The sequence below is a fragment of the Pezoporus occidentalis genome, unplaced genomic scaffold (assembly GCF_034315485.1).
Source record: "Pezoporus occidentalis ecotype Australia unplaced genomic scaffold, CSIRO_AGI_Poc_V1 ctg19, whole genome shotgun sequence".
NCBI lineage: Eukaryota > Metazoa > Chordata > Aves > Psittaciformes > Psittacidae > Pezoporus > Pezoporus occidentalis.
The window spans coordinates 2017893-2036760 of NW_026913748.1; the positions used below are offsets into that span (position 1 = coordinate 2017893).

At 45.7% G+C, this 18868-nt stretch overlaps 1 protein-coding gene across 9 annotated transcripts in view; it reads left to right on the top strand.

Moving 5' to 3' along the window:
* HIPK2 (homeodomain interacting protein kinase 2) overlaps nt 1-18868 on the top strand; it is a 138258-nt gene that overhangs the window by 107485 nt on the left and 11905 nt on the right. For all 9 annotated transcript variants that reach the window (XM_062616392.1, XM_062616396.1, XM_062616397.1 and 6 more), the window contains 5 exons: nt 3269-3411; nt 3730-3909; nt 6492-6773; nt 16508-16755; nt 17753-17913. In XM_062616392.1, coding sequence (XP_062472376.1) covers nt 3269-3411; nt 3730-3909; nt 6492-6773; nt 16508-16755; nt 17753-17913 — 1014 coding nt within the window. The remainder of the gene's footprint in view (nt 1-3268; nt 3412-3729; nt 3910-6491; nt 6774-16507; nt 16756-17752; nt 17914-18868) is intronic.

Sequence of the window (18868 nt, forward strand, 5' to 3'; positions counted from 1 at the left end):
TCCATTAGCTAACGTGTCCTACCCCTTCCCAATAACAGTCTTTGTTAGAGGGCTGTCTGAAACATCAGACGTCTCTCTGTTGCAGCATGTTGTAACAACGTACATGGGCTCTCTTGCTTGGTAGGAAAGGAGAATTGTAGGGGAGAGAAAAACAATGTCAAAGCAAGAATCAGTCTGCAAGCACAGTTGTAAGCACCTATTGCTTGTGCAAGAAGTCAGTGGGTGAAGGAGCTTTGCATTCCCCGCCATTTTGACAGACCTCCTCAGGTGTGCTGTTACATGGGGCTAGAAGGGGTGAGAGTCAGGTCTGAAACATCCCAAAGACAGCAGGATCCTGAAAGATCTCAGGACCTCTGGCTCCCTCTTTCTTCTTGAGGTATTATTGTTGGGGTCACCACACAATCTGTGGGAGGGATTGTTCAGGACAAGCTTTGCTACCAGATTCTGTGCTGCCCCTGCTATGTGAATTCCCATTTCATGGGCTGCTCCTCTTGTGATTTCTGCTGATGTTTTATTCACTGTCACTTCCACAACGGAATTGAAGCTGTTTCTGAGAAATGCTCCTCACTTGCATAGATATTTATTTATTTAATAGAACAGAAGTAGTCTGCCTGTTGATGTATCTGCCTGTTTCATGCAGTGAGAAATGCTAGCTGCTGCTCTGATGGCAAGGAGCTCTGATGGATGCTGGTGGCATCTGGTGTCCGTGGGCCTCACTCAGTACGGGCTGAGCAGCTGGTCTGATAAACAAATCTGTACCCAATTCCAGTTTCCTGAATGGAAAAACACAGCTTCTTTGTAATGCATTGTAGTCACATCTGATCTCTGAGCGGCTGTGTGTCTCTCTCCCAGCAGAGAGCTATTCCTCACGCACAGCTGCTTATCTAATGCTCTTCAGATCGGACCGTGTGACTGCTCCAGCTACTAGAGGGACTGTCCCCAGCGGAAAGCTTAGTGCCTCCCGAGCCCACTTCTTGTTTTCCACCCTACTTATTTGTCCCCCTGATCAGGCATGATGCTGCCGTTTGTGCTCCCAGCACTGTGTTAGTGCCATCACGCTTTTTCCCCTGCCCAGCACACAGCGCAGGTCACTGTGCTTGCCCACATCAGGATGGCTGTGGCTGGCAAAGCCTTACTGCATCCCAGCACAGCCAGTGTCCAGCTCTCCCTGTGCGTTTTGTTTAAGACTAGCAGTCCTAGAGGAGGGAGAGAAGTTGGAGGGGTCGCAGGCAGAGGCAGGGATGGATTTTGAGCATCATCTCTGGCAGCTGTGTGTCTGCAGCCTGTAGCATGGAGCTAGACAGAGCAAGCAGTCTTCAAGACAGAGCTAGTGGCTAAAGTAACTCTATAAAAAAAGTTAATTTGTAACTTTTCTGGGTCTGTTTTCATGCTCTCAAGCAAGTGTGGTCCACATACCATATGCAGAGACCAGTGAGAGGAGGCTGATCCTGTCTTTGCTAATAACTCTCTGCAGCTTCAGATCTCGAAAGAGACAAATCTGTACAGTTTCCTGGCAGGCTTCCATGACGTGTCCCAGAACTGTCCCCTGTCCTTGCATAATGCCCTGAATTCTTGATTTTCTCTTCTTTTAACTCCTTCCCAACAACACTTCTTCCCACTGATGTCCTGCCACCGGCTTTCAGAACAAACACACTTACTCCGTTAGTCGTTCTTGCTTTATGTAGGAAGCACAAGCCTTCGTCACACTGGGGGACCTGCCACTTCCTGATGCATGGGCCAGTGCAGCAGCAGCACAATTTCACAGTAATGCAATAACTGAGAACAGGTTGCGGCTGCTGACACGAACCTCCTGTGTTTAAGCACAGCACACTGTGCTAGTGGATCAGCCTAGACAAGTCTTATCTGCAGATTAAATGATTCAGTGGTCCTTAACCTAATAAGTGAGGAATTTGTGCCTGGACCCTGATGCTGCATCTGAATTTATGCACTGCAGTCATAAAGGGAGCTTAGATTTGTTCAGTTTTCTTTCCTGAAAAGGGAGGAAGCAGTTTTCTCTGCAAGTAAATCCAGGTAGTCCCATGAGACTGACTGCAACAGTAGTTCAGTCTCCTCTTTTAAATCAAAGCTGGGGAAAAAAAGAAAAAGGAGAAAAAAGCTTTTTTCCTCCCTGATCTTTTTGTGTCTTTGCCTCCCCTTCCTATCTGCTCCAAGCAGCACCAGTCCATAGTTATGGGTCCTTAGATGAACAGCTCTCTGTAGCCCTGTGATGGTCCATCCTTTGCAGATTGCAAATGTTGCTGGGAGGCCTCACTGAGCAGTCTTTTCATCTACCTCAGCAACATAGAACATTAGAAGGCAGACAAACTTTGGAGCCAAACTGGGAAAAGCTAGGTTTTTTGGAGGGGGATGGTGCTTTTTTTGTTTGTTTTTTTTTTTTTTTTTTTTTCTGGGGGATATGAGGGAATCAGGATTCTTGAGAGGATAGAGATGGGGACAAATGCATGCCTGCAAGAAGCCTCCCCTCTAAAATTCAGCCTCCTTAGAGCTATGGGATAACACAATAGGGGCCCAATATAGTAGTACTGGCTGGGACTAAGGAGAGCCCTGCATTCACCAGCCCAGGCAGTGAGAAGCTGCCGCAGCTGCCTTCAGACAACACATAGGAAAGAAAGTTTCCCAAGTTGAAAAAATAGTCATCTGACTCAGGTGTGGAGTCACCAGAGCAGGACCACCTGAATCATGCCTGTGGCAGCGTAGCTGGAGGGATGGTTGCATAGCATAGTGATGGCTTAACTCACAGGGCAGAGATTTCTACCCCTGGAAGGGGGGCACCAGCCCCCTGGTCCCTTTTCTGATCCTTGAAAAGTTAATTCTCATTTTTAGATCCTTTAGGTTCCTTTAGGTCATGTTGGGGTGGGAAGGAAAATTGGCTGTAGGAGGGGGGAAATAACAATGGGACCATGGTGCCCAGTTGATCTGGAGAGTCAAAATTAAAAGGTACTAAAGAGTTTGATGTTTGGATTGAAATGCTGGCCGAATTCAATCCCTCCCATTCCTGGTTTAAAACACAGCTGGTGCTTTGGATGGCAAGGGTATTTCCCACCGCTTCTTTGCACTCTCTATATTGATAAATTTTACTGCTTTTACAGTGACTCCTAGCAGTATTTGTCATCTCTGACTAAAATGTGGTAAGAGCTAGGTAGTATGACCATGATTGTTACTAAGAGCTCCAGCTGAGCATGGACCACCACTCACACTCAGTGTATGACGCCTCTTGTTAAGAAATTGTTTTCCCTCTATCTGACAGCAAGCATGGCCCAGTGGTACTCAACAGATCCTGCTCCCTCCGGCCTGGCAGCAGCTGACTGGGGTGGCCACCCACACTTCTGTCCAGCATGCCACCGTCATCCCAGAATCCATGGCAGGCACCCAACCACTGACAGACTGGAGGTAAACTGGAGGCGCGTGGAGTCTCCCTGAAGTACCCAGCAGTGCTGGAGGAGGTGGGAGGGGTGGGGTCTTGGGAGGCTGCAGAACCAGGGGGAGAAGGGCAGCCCACCTGTCTTAAGAGCTATGAGCAGCTTCCTCATTCCCCATTCTTGGAGTGCTGTGCCCATGCCACTCCATTCAGCCACTTCCATGGGGGAAACGCTCCATCCAGGGGAGGCTGGGAGCCAAGGAGTCCCCTGGAGAAGGGAGCCTTGGTGAAGGCAATGGGAGCCTGTGAAAGAGGCATGTCAAATGTGTGCGTGTCTCCCCACTTTGCAGGAACAGCCACACTCATGGCAGCCACTACAACCCCATCATGCAGCAGCCCGCGCTGTTAGCCAGCCACGTCACCCTCCCTGCAGCACAGCCCGTCAACGTGGGTGTTGCACATGTCATGCGCCAGCCGCCCACTGCCACCACCTCTGCCAGGAAGAGCAAGCAGCACCAGTCGGCACCCCGGTGAGTGCCACGGCTCCCAGTCACCACCTGGTGTACCTGGGTGGTTCTGAATGCAGCCCTGCAATGAAGCAGTGCTGATGAGGGGGATGTTTGCTGACATCTGTGAGGCAAAATAGTGTGTTCCATGGCCCACAAATGATTAGACAGCACTTTGTGACTTTGGGCTCTTTGCTGCTTCACTTCCATATATACCCAGGTCAGGAGAGAGGAGGGGGTAAGAGGCAGTCAGGCACATTCAATACCCAGTGAGCATCATTTTGTGGAGGAGTTAGTGGCTGGAAGGGGATGCAGGATGGGACACTGAGGACCTGTTCATATGTCTCATTATGCAGCTGAGATTACTCAAGGCCTTGCAGTCACCATAATTAAAGAAGTAATTATATTCTCAGGTCAGCATCGCTCAGTGCCTAGTCACCACATGTTTTCTTCCCACATCATCTTGAAGAAGCACTTCCTGAGGTGCAGTGTCTCCATTTCCACAGGGTGGTGCATCTTCAGGAACATGCGCTCACGTGTGCATGTGAGATCTGCCCTTTCAAAAACAATGGGATGATGACCTATCTTTTGAGCTTGATGCCATGCAGTGTGGTGGACTGGGGTGGCTCTAGGCCACCTTCCAGCGCTCTAGCTCCTAACATAGATGGTTGGCACCTATGTTCAGCAGTGCTCTTCAGCAACAAATACCGGCACTGGCCTTTTTAGAATCACGGCAGCATAAATCAGGGAGCATTTTTTAAGCATATCTCATACAGGGACAGTCTTTAGACACCTAAATATACCAACTCTCATAGGAGACTGGGTTTTTGGTTAATACTGTATTATGTGGCACAGCTCACAAATGGTAGGATGATTGCAGTGCCCACCACAGCACTGTAATCTTGGCCAGAGGACAAGGCTGTTTAAGATGTATGTGTAGTTGTTCTGGGGAAAGTCCTCTGGGCTCTGAAATTGTCACATTTCTTTAAAAAGTTCAAAACAGTGCAAAGGAGGAACCAAAATGGGTCACCCCTTGTGCACTGGCAGAAACAGAGGAGCTTGTGATTTTACTGGGGGACTGGAGTGGAGCCAGAGGAGGTCTGAGTTCACAACCAATTTGACTCTAGTTAAGAGGCCACTATTTAAATCCTTCCCGTTTATCTGCTCCCAAATGTTGCATTTACTTTGGGTGGGCTCCAGCTGTTTTAGTCCATTCCTGGTGTAGAGAGGCAGCTACATCCACAGCAAGGCAGCAAAAGAGAGTGCCTGTTGCAACCAGTGTGCCTGCGCAGGGCTTCCCCTCTCCCTTCCCTCTTCAGGGGGAGGGCGGCAGCATCCAGGAGGAATTGGACACTTTCAGAGCAAAGGGTTTCTACACCTTCATTAATAGTGATGCTTTTGTAGCCAAATGAGGAGCATGCTCCTTTGGAGAGTAGGGTACTCCATGCTGCTCATTGGTATTCAAAAAGCACTGCAAATGCTACCGTGCAGCTATTTGTTATGCAAAAGAGCCTGTGTAAGTTGGTATAGTGTGATAGGACCAGAGTGACTTCCTTTTGATGGATGTCACCTATTCCTTTTGTTAGCTTTCAGGCCGAGCTGAACGTGCAGCCCAGGCTTCAGCCCCGCTGTAGAACAAAACCAGAACTTAGGGGCTTTTTGCATTTTTGAGTCTGCGAATGTTCTGTAATAAGCAGAAAAAAGAAATATAAGGAAGAAAGAAAATGTAGGAAATTAGTGGAAAGGGCTTTAGTAAGTGTGCTTTGGTAAATATCCCATCTGCAGACCTGTGCTGCACTGTTTGGTGGACAGGTTCTGTGTTCAGATCCCTGATCTAATGGGCCCTTTCCAGCTATAAGGCAGGGAAGCAGAAGTAGGAAGGCTGGGAAATAAAACAGGGCTTGAGAATGTTTTTCTCTTGCATAATAAAAAGATTGTTCTTTTCTTGCTGATTTATATATGCTGTATCTGTTGCCTCAGGTGGGAATGAAATGAAACTGAGTATATGTCCTCCCATCTACATGTACCCATCCGTGGGGCTCCTCTACCCGAGAGGATGAAGCATTGAGCAGGAAATCTTTATTGAAAAGATTCTTAAACAGAAAATTAAATTTTCAACTGAGAAAAGCAGTTTTCCTTATAAATGGCTGATGTTTTCCACAACAAATTCTAATTTTACCTTTAGTTTTTTTCTGGCCGAAAAGTATCTGATCATGATGCATCCATGCAGGATACAGGAGAAAGGGATTATTAGAAAGGGAAAGGCATACTGAGCCTGCCCGTGTTTTGTATGTCTGTGCTGTGTGACCGGCCTCTACCTTGCAGTGCAGACTCCTGGGAGGCAGTGTTTCTCATTTGGAAATTTCCAGGGAAAACAAAATAGAATTTTTTACTAAAACGAACTACTTTTCAGCCAATTATATGAATAAGTCATGCATATGCAATTATATGCAAAAGTCTGTCCTTTAAAGAGGACTATGATAGTTCTGCAGTTTTCCTAGATTCCATACATTGGTGCCACTGAATCAGACCCCAGGAATCAAAAGCCATGGCAACGAGCAACTTCGGCAAACTGAGTTTTAACTAACAACCTTTCCCATTTCCAGAAATGCATCCACCTATGAAGTTTCATCCTCTCAGTCCATCAGCTCACCTCAGCGTTCAAAACGAGTGAAGGAGAACACGCCTCCCCGCTGTGCCATGGTGCACAACAGCCCTGCCTGCAGCACCTCTGTCACGTGCGGCTGGAGCGATGTGGCCAGCAGCACCACGCGGGAGCGGCAGCGACAGACGATAATCATTCCTGACACCCCTAGCCCTGCCGTGAGTGTCATCACTATCAGCAGCGACACAGATGAAGAGGAGGAGCAGAAGCATGCACCTACCAGGTGAGCAGCAGCTCTCTGCTCTTCTCTGTGTGCAGGAGAGAGAGGCAGAAGCAATGATGTCCTGGAGCATCCCAGGAGAGTGTCCCTGGAGCTACAGTAGGGTCTCGGCACCTAGGTCATCTTTCATTTAAGAGGAGGTGTGTTGGAGGGGCTAAAATACTAGCTGAGGACTCCGCAGACTTAGGTGATGTTCTCTACCATGCTGTACATTTGCTGTGTGACCTTGGGAAGTGTAGTAATTTCTCTGTGCCATAACTGCTCCTCTCTAAGAGGAAATAATAGTTCTCCTTGTCTCACAGGACTATTGAAAGGAGACTTTGAAGATCCTATGGTGATTAGCATCTTTAAGTCAGAAAGCTGTTTAAAACAAAGACAAAAAGAAGGGCTTGGAAGGAAGGTAGCTTAAAATTACCTTTTCTCTTTTTGAGTGATCCAGGCATCTATAAATGCTATTAAATGACACCTTCTATGTGTGCTCTTTACCCTAAAAAGGTCCTGAGAAATAATTAGTGGCTGTGTCAGAAGGCTGCTCAGGTATGATTGTGCTGCCAAAACATCCTTCAGCTATTGTAAAAAGTGGCAGAAACTGGTTGTGTTTTGACTGACTCTGCAGAGAGGTGTAGATGAGGCTATAAAGACCATGGTGGCTGAGTTTTCTCCTCAGAGAATTAACTCACCCAAGTGAATAGAGCAGCCCAGAACCGCTGCCACTGCTGATCATCTGCTGTGGATGAGAGAGGACCTAATTTTCCAGGACTGTTTTTTCAGCACCTTTCATCACATGCGAGCACTCTTGGTTTCCCATCTGATACCAGTCACAAGACATCACTCTGCTTCATAACTTGTGGAGAAGTAGCCTTGCAAACAGCTGAATAATTAGACTATCTTTATGTTGGTATCTGAGCTAGGACTTTTTTTAACCTTATCCCTCCAGTACTGTTGAGAGAGAATTGTGTTTATTTATTTAGGATGTGCTCCATGGCAGATTTTCCTTTAATCACTGCAAATACCCATCTGTATCTCTGCATCTCTGCACTGTGGTGATAAATGGAGCACTGCAAATGTGCACAGAACAAATGAGATTCATTTGGCCTCAAAAAGCTAAAAATCTGTAAAGAAGAGACATAATTCAGGCATCCAGGGCTGCAGTTTTGACCTGCCTCCTGACAGCCACCACTGGTTCCCAGTCCCCTTTTTCCTACCAGAGAACTCCCCTGGGCAGCAAGAGCTCAGTGCCTCTCAAGTTCAGGCTTGCCATGAATCCAGTGTTTGTTGTGGAGAATTGATCACAGTATAGAGTAACATATTTCACTTTTAAACCCCCCCAAACCATACCATAGTCCTTAAGTTTGGTAGTGAGAAAAAAGCATGTTTACAGAAAGAGTTGAATGAAGGTCAGTGTGGAAGTCAGGTGGACTATAAATGAGGAGCCCCCACTTCCAGGGCTCTTAAAGGAAGGGCAAGATGAAAGAGATGCTGAAAATTAAGGTGAGGTGGGGCAGCATGAAGAGGGCAGGTGTCTCAAGGGTCACAGTTGCTATTTGCAGGCACGTTTACCTATGGTGCTGATCCCAGGCTTTGGGAAATCATGTGCAAATACTTATGCTTACTGTCTGGATACCATCTTGGGTTCAGAGCAGGGTGGAGGGAAGAGCTGGGATCCTGCCGTCACTTCAGCTAATGTTTGTCTCCTCTGCTTTGCTACCATCTGACCAGTTTCTTCACTCGGCACCTCTCCAAGGAGTCAGACAGAACAAAGTTCTGGAAAGCGTCTGGAAATCAAGTTGGGAGTTTGGGGTATTTAAATACTCAGGCAAGGTCTGCCAAGGGGTTAGGAAAGTAGTCCCAGGAGCCAGACTTACATAAATGAACTGGCTTCGATATGACTAAAGCATATACAGGACATGTTCCTGCCTGGGATCAGATCCCTGGCTACTTTTTGTATCCATATGGCAAATCTATACAGAGTGCCAGGGTGCCAGCATTCCTTGAAGGCCAACGCTTAAGAGCTAGATTTAATTTCTGAGCCATATAGAGACATTTTGCATGGACACAGGCTGTTGTTGGGCACCTTTTGGAATTCCAGAGTGAGTTAAATTGCCTGTGCAGATGTAACCAGGCAGAGAATTGGAGGCAGAGACACAGATGGAAAACGGCATGTCCAGAATGAGAATTTTTGGTTAAAGTCTCTGGAAGAATGAAATCAACTTGTTCAATGCCTTTTGACCTGGGCAGATCGAAGACTGGATTCTCAGCTGGACCAAGAGTGCAGCTTCCAGTCAAGGAAGCTGTCTCAGCATTTAATGCCAATGAACTTTGCCTGGCCAAAGTCGAGGTCGTTCTTATTGAAAGTGTGTTACATTTAGGAAATCACCTCCAAGTTTTCTTACTCACCTATTTTTTTTTCTCCCAGAAAAATGGGAGTGACAGTGAAGTATGTGCTTTAGTGTAACCAGTGCCCAGAGGTTCAGGATCTGAGTCAAAAACGAAACTGTGCAAAGAATTCATTGTCTTGCCCATGTTTATGCAAATACTGCTCTATTGGGCAATAGCTGTGGTGGGGGGTGAAAAATAAGGAACAGCTTGAAATGTGCTATTAGTCACATTCTAACCATATTAGTTTTTTCTAGATTAGACTACAAAATCATACAGCACTTGATAGATCAAAGTTAATTGACTGATCCCATCCTATTGATAGCAGTGGTATCTTTGCATTAGTTTCATTGGCATTCGATCAGCTCCTGAATTTGCTACAGGATTTCCCTCTTTTATTTCATGTGGCGTTAGAAATTTCTCTTTGACCCATGAGACTAAAAATGTTTATTTTATTGATTGCTCAGCACAGAGAGATCAGAGTTACCTGTGGTTGTGAGAAGTAGTAGATCCTTCAACGATGTAAGATTTCCTAAGTCTCAGTTTAAGAAGGACTGGTAATGCTGATAAAATATGATACTGCTAATGCAGTAAAGGAGCCCTACAGCTTGGATTTACTACAACAGAAAAGCTTCTCTGTAATACCAGAGCAGCAGAGAGAGCTTTTGTTGTACAGGGGATGCAAATTTTTTATTGGCAAAAGAAAAATCTGAATAATTTGGTGTGATATGGGCAGAATTTTCCTCTTGCTGTTGAAGAGCTCAGTTGTTCAAGTGGGATGCTTAATGAAATACCAGCTGAGCAAGCAGGCAGGCCAGCACATTGCTCATTCTTTCTTCTTGAAACCATCTGAAAATGACAGACTCCTGTTGGTAAAGGTGCTGGGGAGGTGGCACAAGGTGGGCTCTGAAGGACTCGCTCGGTACAGCCTTGTCAAAGGGGGCCATCTACTGGGCCCCAGCTCCAGCCTGGGGCAAAATCACCGAGGAGGGACCTCAGGTACAGCTTGGCAGGGACTGTCCTCAGAGAAACGGTCAGAGATTTTCAGGAGGCAGATTCCTGATTGAAAAAGTCAGTTTGTCAGAACCCAAGGGTATATTTTGCAGGCTACACTGAGATTTTTCTGGCAATATCCCAAAGACAGTGAAATGTGGGGAGGCTTCAAAGCTGCAAAAAGTTTTGACTTCTATATAACGGGGAGAAAGTGTTAGGAGATTAAATAATTAAGGGGAAGACTGCTCTTTTCTGATTTAATGAAGAGATTTGCTTTTTTCTGTCAAAATGTAAGCAAGTACTAGGAAAAAAAATGCTCAAAATAAGAAAGGAACATTTTTATGGAATGAAACTGGTTTTGCCTGGGTTTTGATGCCCACAAAGTTTTCATGAGATATGTTGTCCTATAGAACACTAGAAAAAAAAAATGTATGTAAAAAGCATTATATGAACAGGAAACAATTTTTTTCACCCTGTTTATTTATCACCTTTGAATTTCTAGACTCTCAGTTCAGCAGTCTTTACAAAGAAACTTTATAGGCCAAAGAGACATTTACTGCAGTGCTGTAAGATAATACCCTGACTGTTATTTATTCTGGAAAGGAGAATTTAGGTCTAACCATTACCAGTAAAGCACTGAAGAGTAACAACAGAGAGTAGACTTGATACTTTTCATATAAATCTATTCCTTTTAAGTTTCTTTACTTGCTCTTGCAAGAAAGTCGAGCAGACAGACTGACAGCGCAACTGCAGCCACAGTAATTGGACCACATATTCAGCAAGTGGTTTAAATGTAAATCCTCCCTTAAATATTTCTGAAGCTTAGAAGTGGAGAAAAATAAAGCAGCAACTTGAACACAAAGCAGAGAGGCACAAGTGCACCCTGGAATTGAGGCTTGGAGCTAGGGAGAAGAGCACATGTGGTCCTGCAGGAGGAATGCAGAAGGATGGTGCAGTGAGGGATATTTCCATGACCTGCCAAGGGGCACATCACAGAGCATCCAGGAGGAAGGGGTGGAAGGAAAGGCAGTGGAGGTGGCTATTGTGACTTCCTATCCAAGCAATGAGTGCAGCAGCAAAGGAAAACGTTACTTCCTTTCTTGAAGCAATACAGTGGTGGACTTCAGGTGGGTGGGTTTGTGGATGCTTCCACCCCAAAGAGGCAGGAGGGATCCTCACTTCCCCACTGACTGCTCTGGTATCTTAAACAACACCTTTCCAGCTTTATTTTCTATGGGATCCTTACACCAATCACTGTCTTCCTGGGCAAGAAAGACTGACCACAGCTCTTGTGCCAACATACAGAGTAACTGCATCACTGGCCATCTTAACTGGCACAAAATTCTTGCAGGGTTTGGGGTTTTTCCCCTTTCTCTTGCAATTAAACTATACAGTGTATATTGTATATTAAACTGTACAGCATATGGGTCTCTGTGTGAGTGTCACCTTCAGCTTAAAAGGTGCTTAAGCTGGTGCAAGTTTTATTCACCTTGTTCACATCATAGTGCAATGGTGGTGGAGCCTACTTCAGAGGACTTTAATTCCCCTTATGCACAGGAATTGCTGACAAGCACAAACCAGGTGTTTTTGCCAAGCTGCTGGTGTGCAAGTGTGAGGGTCAAAATACCGTTTGTAATTCTCTTTTGACATCTAGCCTATTGTGGCTATGTTACGCTGTGCATAGTAATGCACTGACTCTGCATAGCAATATGTTGACTAACCACAGTCATTTGGTAAAAAGATTGCTGCCTTCCATCTCCAGAAGGCACACCGACATGCAGCTAATACTTAAAATAACAGAGATAGGCAGTAGCCCTCTCAGCAAACCTTCAGCAGCAGGACCTTTACAACCTGCTAAGCAATTCAGTATATATGACTTAAATAGCTACAGCATGTGCTGTGTGGCCTAATAAAATGGCCTCAGTGTAGTACTTAATAATTATTTCTTGCCATCACAAATTCACAAAGAAGGTGAGAGCAGATTAACAGGTCGGGATGGAGGCTGAGCTGAAGAGAGAGGGGCATGTTCTCAACGCTGAGCTATGCATGGCATAAGATTTCAACATGAAGAGAGGGATTGCAGTTGTAGTTTGAGTTTTTGTTGGCTGGCTCTATACTTTCCTAGAATAGGTGGATTATTCTGAAGCAGCAAACTGAAAAGGTTGCATGTTCTTGAGTTTTCAGATGCCTGGAACAGAATTTTTGTGATGTGATGTAAAGCTGACATGCCATGGTGTATATGTGCACCAGTTCAAAGGCAGTTGTGCAATGGCTGCTTTCTTCTCTTAGGCTAGAAGGCCCAGACCTTGAGAGCTGAGAGCCTCTGTTGCTGTAGTGTCAGCCACACTGAAAGGTTTATATTACTTTGGGTGAACCACATGCTGAAGAACTGCCCCACTAGACACCATTTGACTTTTCTGGGATTCTGAGTGTAACTCAGGATACTCAGGGGAAAAAAAGATGCTTTCCACACATTGCTATCACATACCAAGCTTTTGGGCTGGGCCTTCAGCAAGTAGAAATAATCTCAGGTTGCATTGTTAACAACCCCTGTTGTTCCTGCCCTTGTCCTTGGCTGTTTAAGTGGCTTCAGCATTGTTTTAACACCAAATGGAGCATCTTTTTCCTTAATTTCCTCTCAGTTTTCATTCTCAGCATTCCATTAACACTCTCTCAGGTGCCCACCTTAGTTTCTTGCCCATTGCCTGTGCAGAAACAACTTCTCCTTCCTCTATCAGACTTTTCCTTGAGGTCTTTTCTTGCCGTAGGGAATAGGGACCCACATCCAACTCTGCTGTGCCTTCACGAGGGTGGTGTATGTTAGAGAGCTGTCTCCAAGACTTGCTTCTGCATGTTCAAAGGCACGGTCGTGCTCCGTGTCTGCACAACTAACAGACGTGAATTGTTTTGTGTCCAAGTTTGAGAACAAGCTCTTCAGGACCAGGTGGCAGTGGGCTACCACTCATAAACTAATAATAAACTTACAAAGCAATGCGTATTTTTCCAGCTGCTGTTCTGACAGGGAGGATGCAGGCCCAGCCAGTAAGGGTTAAAAAGCCTTCCTGGCTTCTGGCTTTTCAGTCTGTGTACAGGGATTTGATGCCACTTCAGTAATCTTGCTCCCTTCCTCCTCTAGAGAATTAAAATACATGTACCCACATAATGCAGGCAAGCACACAAGCTGACCAGGATCACATGGCAACTCTCAACACTGCTAAATCGTGTATGCTGCTGCTTCTGTGCTTGCAGGAGGGAAAGCAATTACCAGGCTTGGAGCGAGCTTAATAGGAAGGGGGCAACACTTTAATAGTATTTTTCCATGTCAGCACAAACAACCCCAAAAGCTGCAGCTGAGTTATAGGAATACAGTAAGTTTGCTGAGTAGGTAAGTGCTGTGTCAACAGGTAAAAAGCTCTCAGTCGTGATAGTTTGTGAGCAGGGAAGGCGGTAGGTCAGCCTGGACCTTACACAGGTAACTCCTGCATTACTGCGAGGTGGAGAGAGTAGCTGAGTCCTCAGAGGGAGATGGAAGGAGGACAGTTGCTGGCTAGCAAGAAGGCTTTAAGAAGGGGGAGTGCTGGCTCTTCTGGGTTGTATTTTCAAAAGCCCCATTTCAGCTTAACATGTACCTTTAAGCCAGTGAATCAGCTGATTTTCAGCATGACTTGGACCTTTGATGCTTTCAAAATTCCCACCCTTAATCTCCAGGGCAGGCTGTGGTACAGCAGGTGCCAAGCTCCAGGTGTGTGTGAATAGGCCCAGCTGATTTCTCTGCCTGCTCTAGCATCAACCGCAGTTGCTACCTTTCCTAAAGACAAGAATGCAGCTGCTTTCAATGAGGTTCCTCATGCGCTTGAAATGCTTGAGGCAGCATGCTGAATCGAGAGGCTGATCACTTGGTCCCTAATCCTGCAAACATTTAACTGTGTGCTTTAGCAATGTTACTGGATTAGTCCAGCTGACTTTGGTGGATGACATACAGCAGTAGTGCTGAGCACTTGCGTAAGGCCTGGCAAGATCACAGCTCTGGTCCTTTTCAATTTCCCATCCATGAAATGAGTTCAGTATCCTGCTACACTCTCTTTCTCTAGAATGGTTTGGGTTTGGAATCACTTTTTGGTTGTTTAGCCAAACAGATCTACTTGATTTTCTTGTTGTAACCAGCTATAACACTTTGAAGGAGAAGGCTCCTGATGGCCCCTGCTTTGACAAGCCCTTAGTCAAATTGGTGAAAAATATGCCCATTTTAAAACAACAAAAAGCACAGGTTACACCAAAAAATACCCTTCCAGTTCTACAGCTCAGCCTTCCCATGTCAAGTGTCAGCCAAGAAGAAGTGTTTCCAGTTCAGCAGCTCAGCCACTTACGTTAGGAAGGGACTGTAAAAGAATAGCTAGACCTTATCAGTTGTCAGAAAACTCTTTAGTGACTTGATTGTTCTTCATAAAGTGTAATAACTGTCAGAGGTAGAGAATATATCTCTCTTCCCAACTGGCAGCCAAGGGTAGCTGCAAAGGGCAAGCAGAATGGATACTCATAAATGTGTGATTACAGGCATTTCTACTGAAGGAGAGAGGAATATTGATGCAACATTTGTCATTTTTATTGGCTTAATATTCTTCTTTTGTAGCACTGTATCCAAACTGCTGTATCTTTCTTCACATACAGTAGTTGTCCATCTTTCCTTTTTTAATCCAGTGCTCTCCAGTTCCTTGTGGACAGCCAGAATATGAGGGTTTGCTGTTGTACACCTTCTCCATAGAAAAGATCTCTGCCCCAGCAAGGGTTGCTTCCACTTTCCAGACTGCTGTGCAGCAACTTCCCCTCCTTGTCTATCATCTGTCCTTTTTCAAGTGTCAATGCTTTAGGATTGCAGGGGCCTCTCAAGATATATTTTTCACTGTGCATTGAACATGTTCTTGTGTCATCTTTGGGGCACACCAGGATTCTGTGATAATAGCCCAGGTAAAGCCTGTGTGATGGTAACTTGTTTGTGAATGCAGCACCCCAAGGTGTTCTTTAATGGAGGAGATGATAGCTTTTCAATTACAAGTCTTCGGAGTGAGGTGGTGAGTTGCAGTTTGTGAATGTTGATGGAGAAACTTTGGGATGGACAAATTGCAGGGAACCCACCAGTGCTCCTTTAAAGCTGTGAGACCTAAATAAGGCAAACAATGTCCTTGGAAGGAAAACGATTCTCAGTATCTGCTCTGCCTTTCCCTGGCAAAGAAGTGATGCTGAGATAGGAAATGAACGGCTCCATCACAGAGTAAGACTTAATTAATCAGCTGTTCCCTTGACTGGACTGGCCAGAGTGAGAGAATGGAGAGGACCTTCCATGGGAAAGGGATCTCACTCTTTTTAAGGTGCACACTCAAGAAGTTAAGAGATGGATTCCTTTTTCTTCATAGCATTCCTGTTGGGGCTGTTTCTACCATTAAGCCTAATTACTTAGCTTTTTATGTGCCATCCATTTCTTTTCATCATTTTAAAAACTTCAGTTGCCATAACAACATAATGCAATCAGTGAAACATAGCAGCTATTTTCTGTAGTCAAGGTCTGTGCACTGTCAAGGATGTGAGCCATTTAAGCAAATCTTCACCATCCCCCTTCCTCTCTCCTCTTTCTTGCTCTCTCTTTTTCTCCCTAAACAAGCTCATAACAGGAAGGAGAAACCATCAGGAATAATTAGACACAATAGCAGAGCAAATCCCAATCGTACTCATGCAGTCTAGTCTAATGAACTTCTAATTCTAATCTTAGAAGTGTTGATGTTCCTCGTTAATCACTTTTTCGATGTCATAGATAGAATAGCTGCAGCAGGACCAGAGGCAGGAGACCCAGTGTGTATTCAGAGAAAAGAAAAAGCATTACATACTTTACTCATTTTTTCATCATTCGTTCCTCAGGTTCATATGCTTATTGCGAGTATTTGCCCATTGTACCATATAGGTAAATAGAACGGAGTGCATTTTGTAGATTCACGGGATTTAAGCATGAAAAGTCATAGCATCTATTATTAAACCATTGCTGGGAGTCTGGGAGAAACCACCACGTTTTTGTGTGGGTGGTGAGACTTGCAACAAAGCATAGTATAACTGCTGGGCTGCTACTGCACACGTATATAAAAAGCAGTCTGAAAATATATCTGGCAGTCTGGTTCAGTGCTATTCTAAGCAGCGTGAATACAAGATCTATGCACAATGTCTTACTCACTCCTTGACCTCCACAAAGGCTTTCCTGGAATAGCAACGAGTGAGTTCTGAAGACTGGGATTTGGCTTAAGCAGCCATGAGCAGAGTCTTACAGTGGCTTCCAAGTCAATGGTTGCCCATTCACTCTTCCCACTTGTGTGCTTGTGTTCCAGCACCTTGTCCAAGCAGAGGAAGAATGTCATCAGCTGTGTCACCGTGCATGACTCCCCCTACTCCGATTCCTCCAGCAACAACAGCCCTTACGCCGTGCAGCATCGCACAGGGCAGAATAACGGGAACACCTATGACACCAAAGGGGTTCCAGAGACTCACTGCAGTGGGAACCCCCGAACCATCATCGTGCCACCACTGAAAACCCAGGCCAGTGAGGTGTTGGTAGAGTGCGATAGCCTGGCACCAGGTAAATTGCACCTCTTCCATCAAGACAATTAGTAAGAAATAAATGATTTATCTTGGAAGAATCTCATTGTTCGGTTTCATTTTGTTTGTTTGTTTGTTTTGTTTTCCAAAGAAACCGTGCTCCTGCCCTTCTCTCAAGTGACACATCTGTTCTTGGGAGCCATATAGCATTACTTAGATGCCCTGGTACACTCAGGAGTCACAGGGGCAAGTGTCAGTCCCAGTGCAAGAACAGAATGCAGCCTTTAGCTCAACATTTGATGTGAAAGGCTCCCAAATACAAGTGTGAACCTTTGCTGCCTTGCCTTTCCATAGGTTTACTTTAAAATGGGTAAGAGATTGAAAACACATGTTCATTTTCATCCAGATTTGTTGACGTTTCTGGGAAGAACATTTCTCAGGATCTTCATTATGGACCAATGAGGTTTGCTCCTCCTGAGCCTCTGCAATGCTAGATAGTACAAAGTGTTGAAAAGGGGCTTATGGTGGAAGTCTGGCCTGAAGCAATTGGCTTTGAGCTACTTGGCAGTCCTTTCTTTTGACGCACTGCTGGTGTACACAAAGGCTCAGAGGGTGAGCTCCCCACTAGCTCCTTCTCCCTCCCTTTCTACCCACCATGAAGTCAGCCAAGCCAGGGCTTTTTTGTGCTGTGCACACTGTACTTTCCGTCCTTTCCTTGGAATTTGTACCTCCATTGTACATTTCTGCTGGCAGAAAAGTTTCTCACACTTCTGAAGGATCTGTAAAGCCTTATCCAGGCCCGGTTTGGGTCCAAATACTGGGTCTGCTTGTCTGCCTCTAGGATAGCAGGCTGGCCATGTATATGAACCGCTGCTGAGGTATTCTGTTAATTAAGAGAAACCGTTTTCTTACCCAGCTTCTGTTGTATGTCTCCTCCCAAAAGCCACTCTGGAGGAGAGATTCAGTGAGGAAAAAGGTAGGGTGAGCAATTAAAGAATGTGATGTAAGCTACAAATGTGTTTCCTTTCCTGGCACAGTCACCACCAGTCACCACTCATCCTCCTACAAGTCCAAGTCCTCCAGCACCGTGACCTCCACCAGCGGTCACTCTTCAGGGAGCTCGTCTGGAGCCGTTGCCTATAGGCAGCAGCGACCAGGAGCACATTTCCAGCAGCAGCAGCCTCTTAATCTAAGTCAGGTAAGTCAGCTGAGACTGATTTTGGTGGTGCATCATCCAGCCATTACCTACTGCTCCTCCAGCATGGGCTGTCCCATTCCAGTCTCATGGTAGTTGGGCCTCATCTCGAGTTTGATTGACTTGTTTCAGCTTCACTGCAGGCCTTGATCTTCCAGCTCAGGCACCAGAGGTAGTGCACATCCCACCCCTGAGTACTCCTACCGTGTGTTTTGAAGTCAGATGATCTAACAGAGTGAGGTGTAATACTGTAAGAGAGAAGGTGCAGTAGCTCAGACACAAAGGATGAAGCAGGACTGTGTAGGAAGGACTGAATTCTCCTTAGCTATAGGTAACTGAGGGGGCAGTATCTTCCAAGTGAAAGGAGTGCATCAGCCCAGCTGCAGAGCTGGGAGAGAAGTCGTCCCCATCAGGTGGGACAAGGCAAAGCAGAGCCCCTGAGCACATACATGATCTCATGAGTTTCACCTATCCCATGGTAAACCTGAGCTGAACGCGGGGTAGGTCCCATTAGTTGGCAGCATGCTGTTCTCAAGGTGTTTCAGAGACTGTGATCAAAACACCCAGGGAGCTTCAGTAAATAATGCTCTATCCAGGTACTGCACCTGGGGCATCTCTCTTCCCTGAGGTGAGGTAATGGGAGTTGGGAATTTTCAGCACAGTTATCAGTGTTTGAAGAGGAGAGAGTCTGGAGAGTCAGGGGACAGTGCTGGCTTGTATCCAGAGCTGGGTATAAGCAGAACTGGGTTGGGTTTTTTGAATAATAACTGGGGGGAGAAGAATGCTCCTTCCCCCCCCCCCCCCCCCCCCCCCCCCCCGATATAGTTGAAATGTTAAAATTTAAACAAACTTGAAATAAAAGTGAGTGGAAATGGAGGAAGTGGGCAAGATGCAGTTTCCAAGAGTGGGGGAAGAGTGTGGCTGCCGCATTTCAGACCACAATGACAGTGCAGGGTTT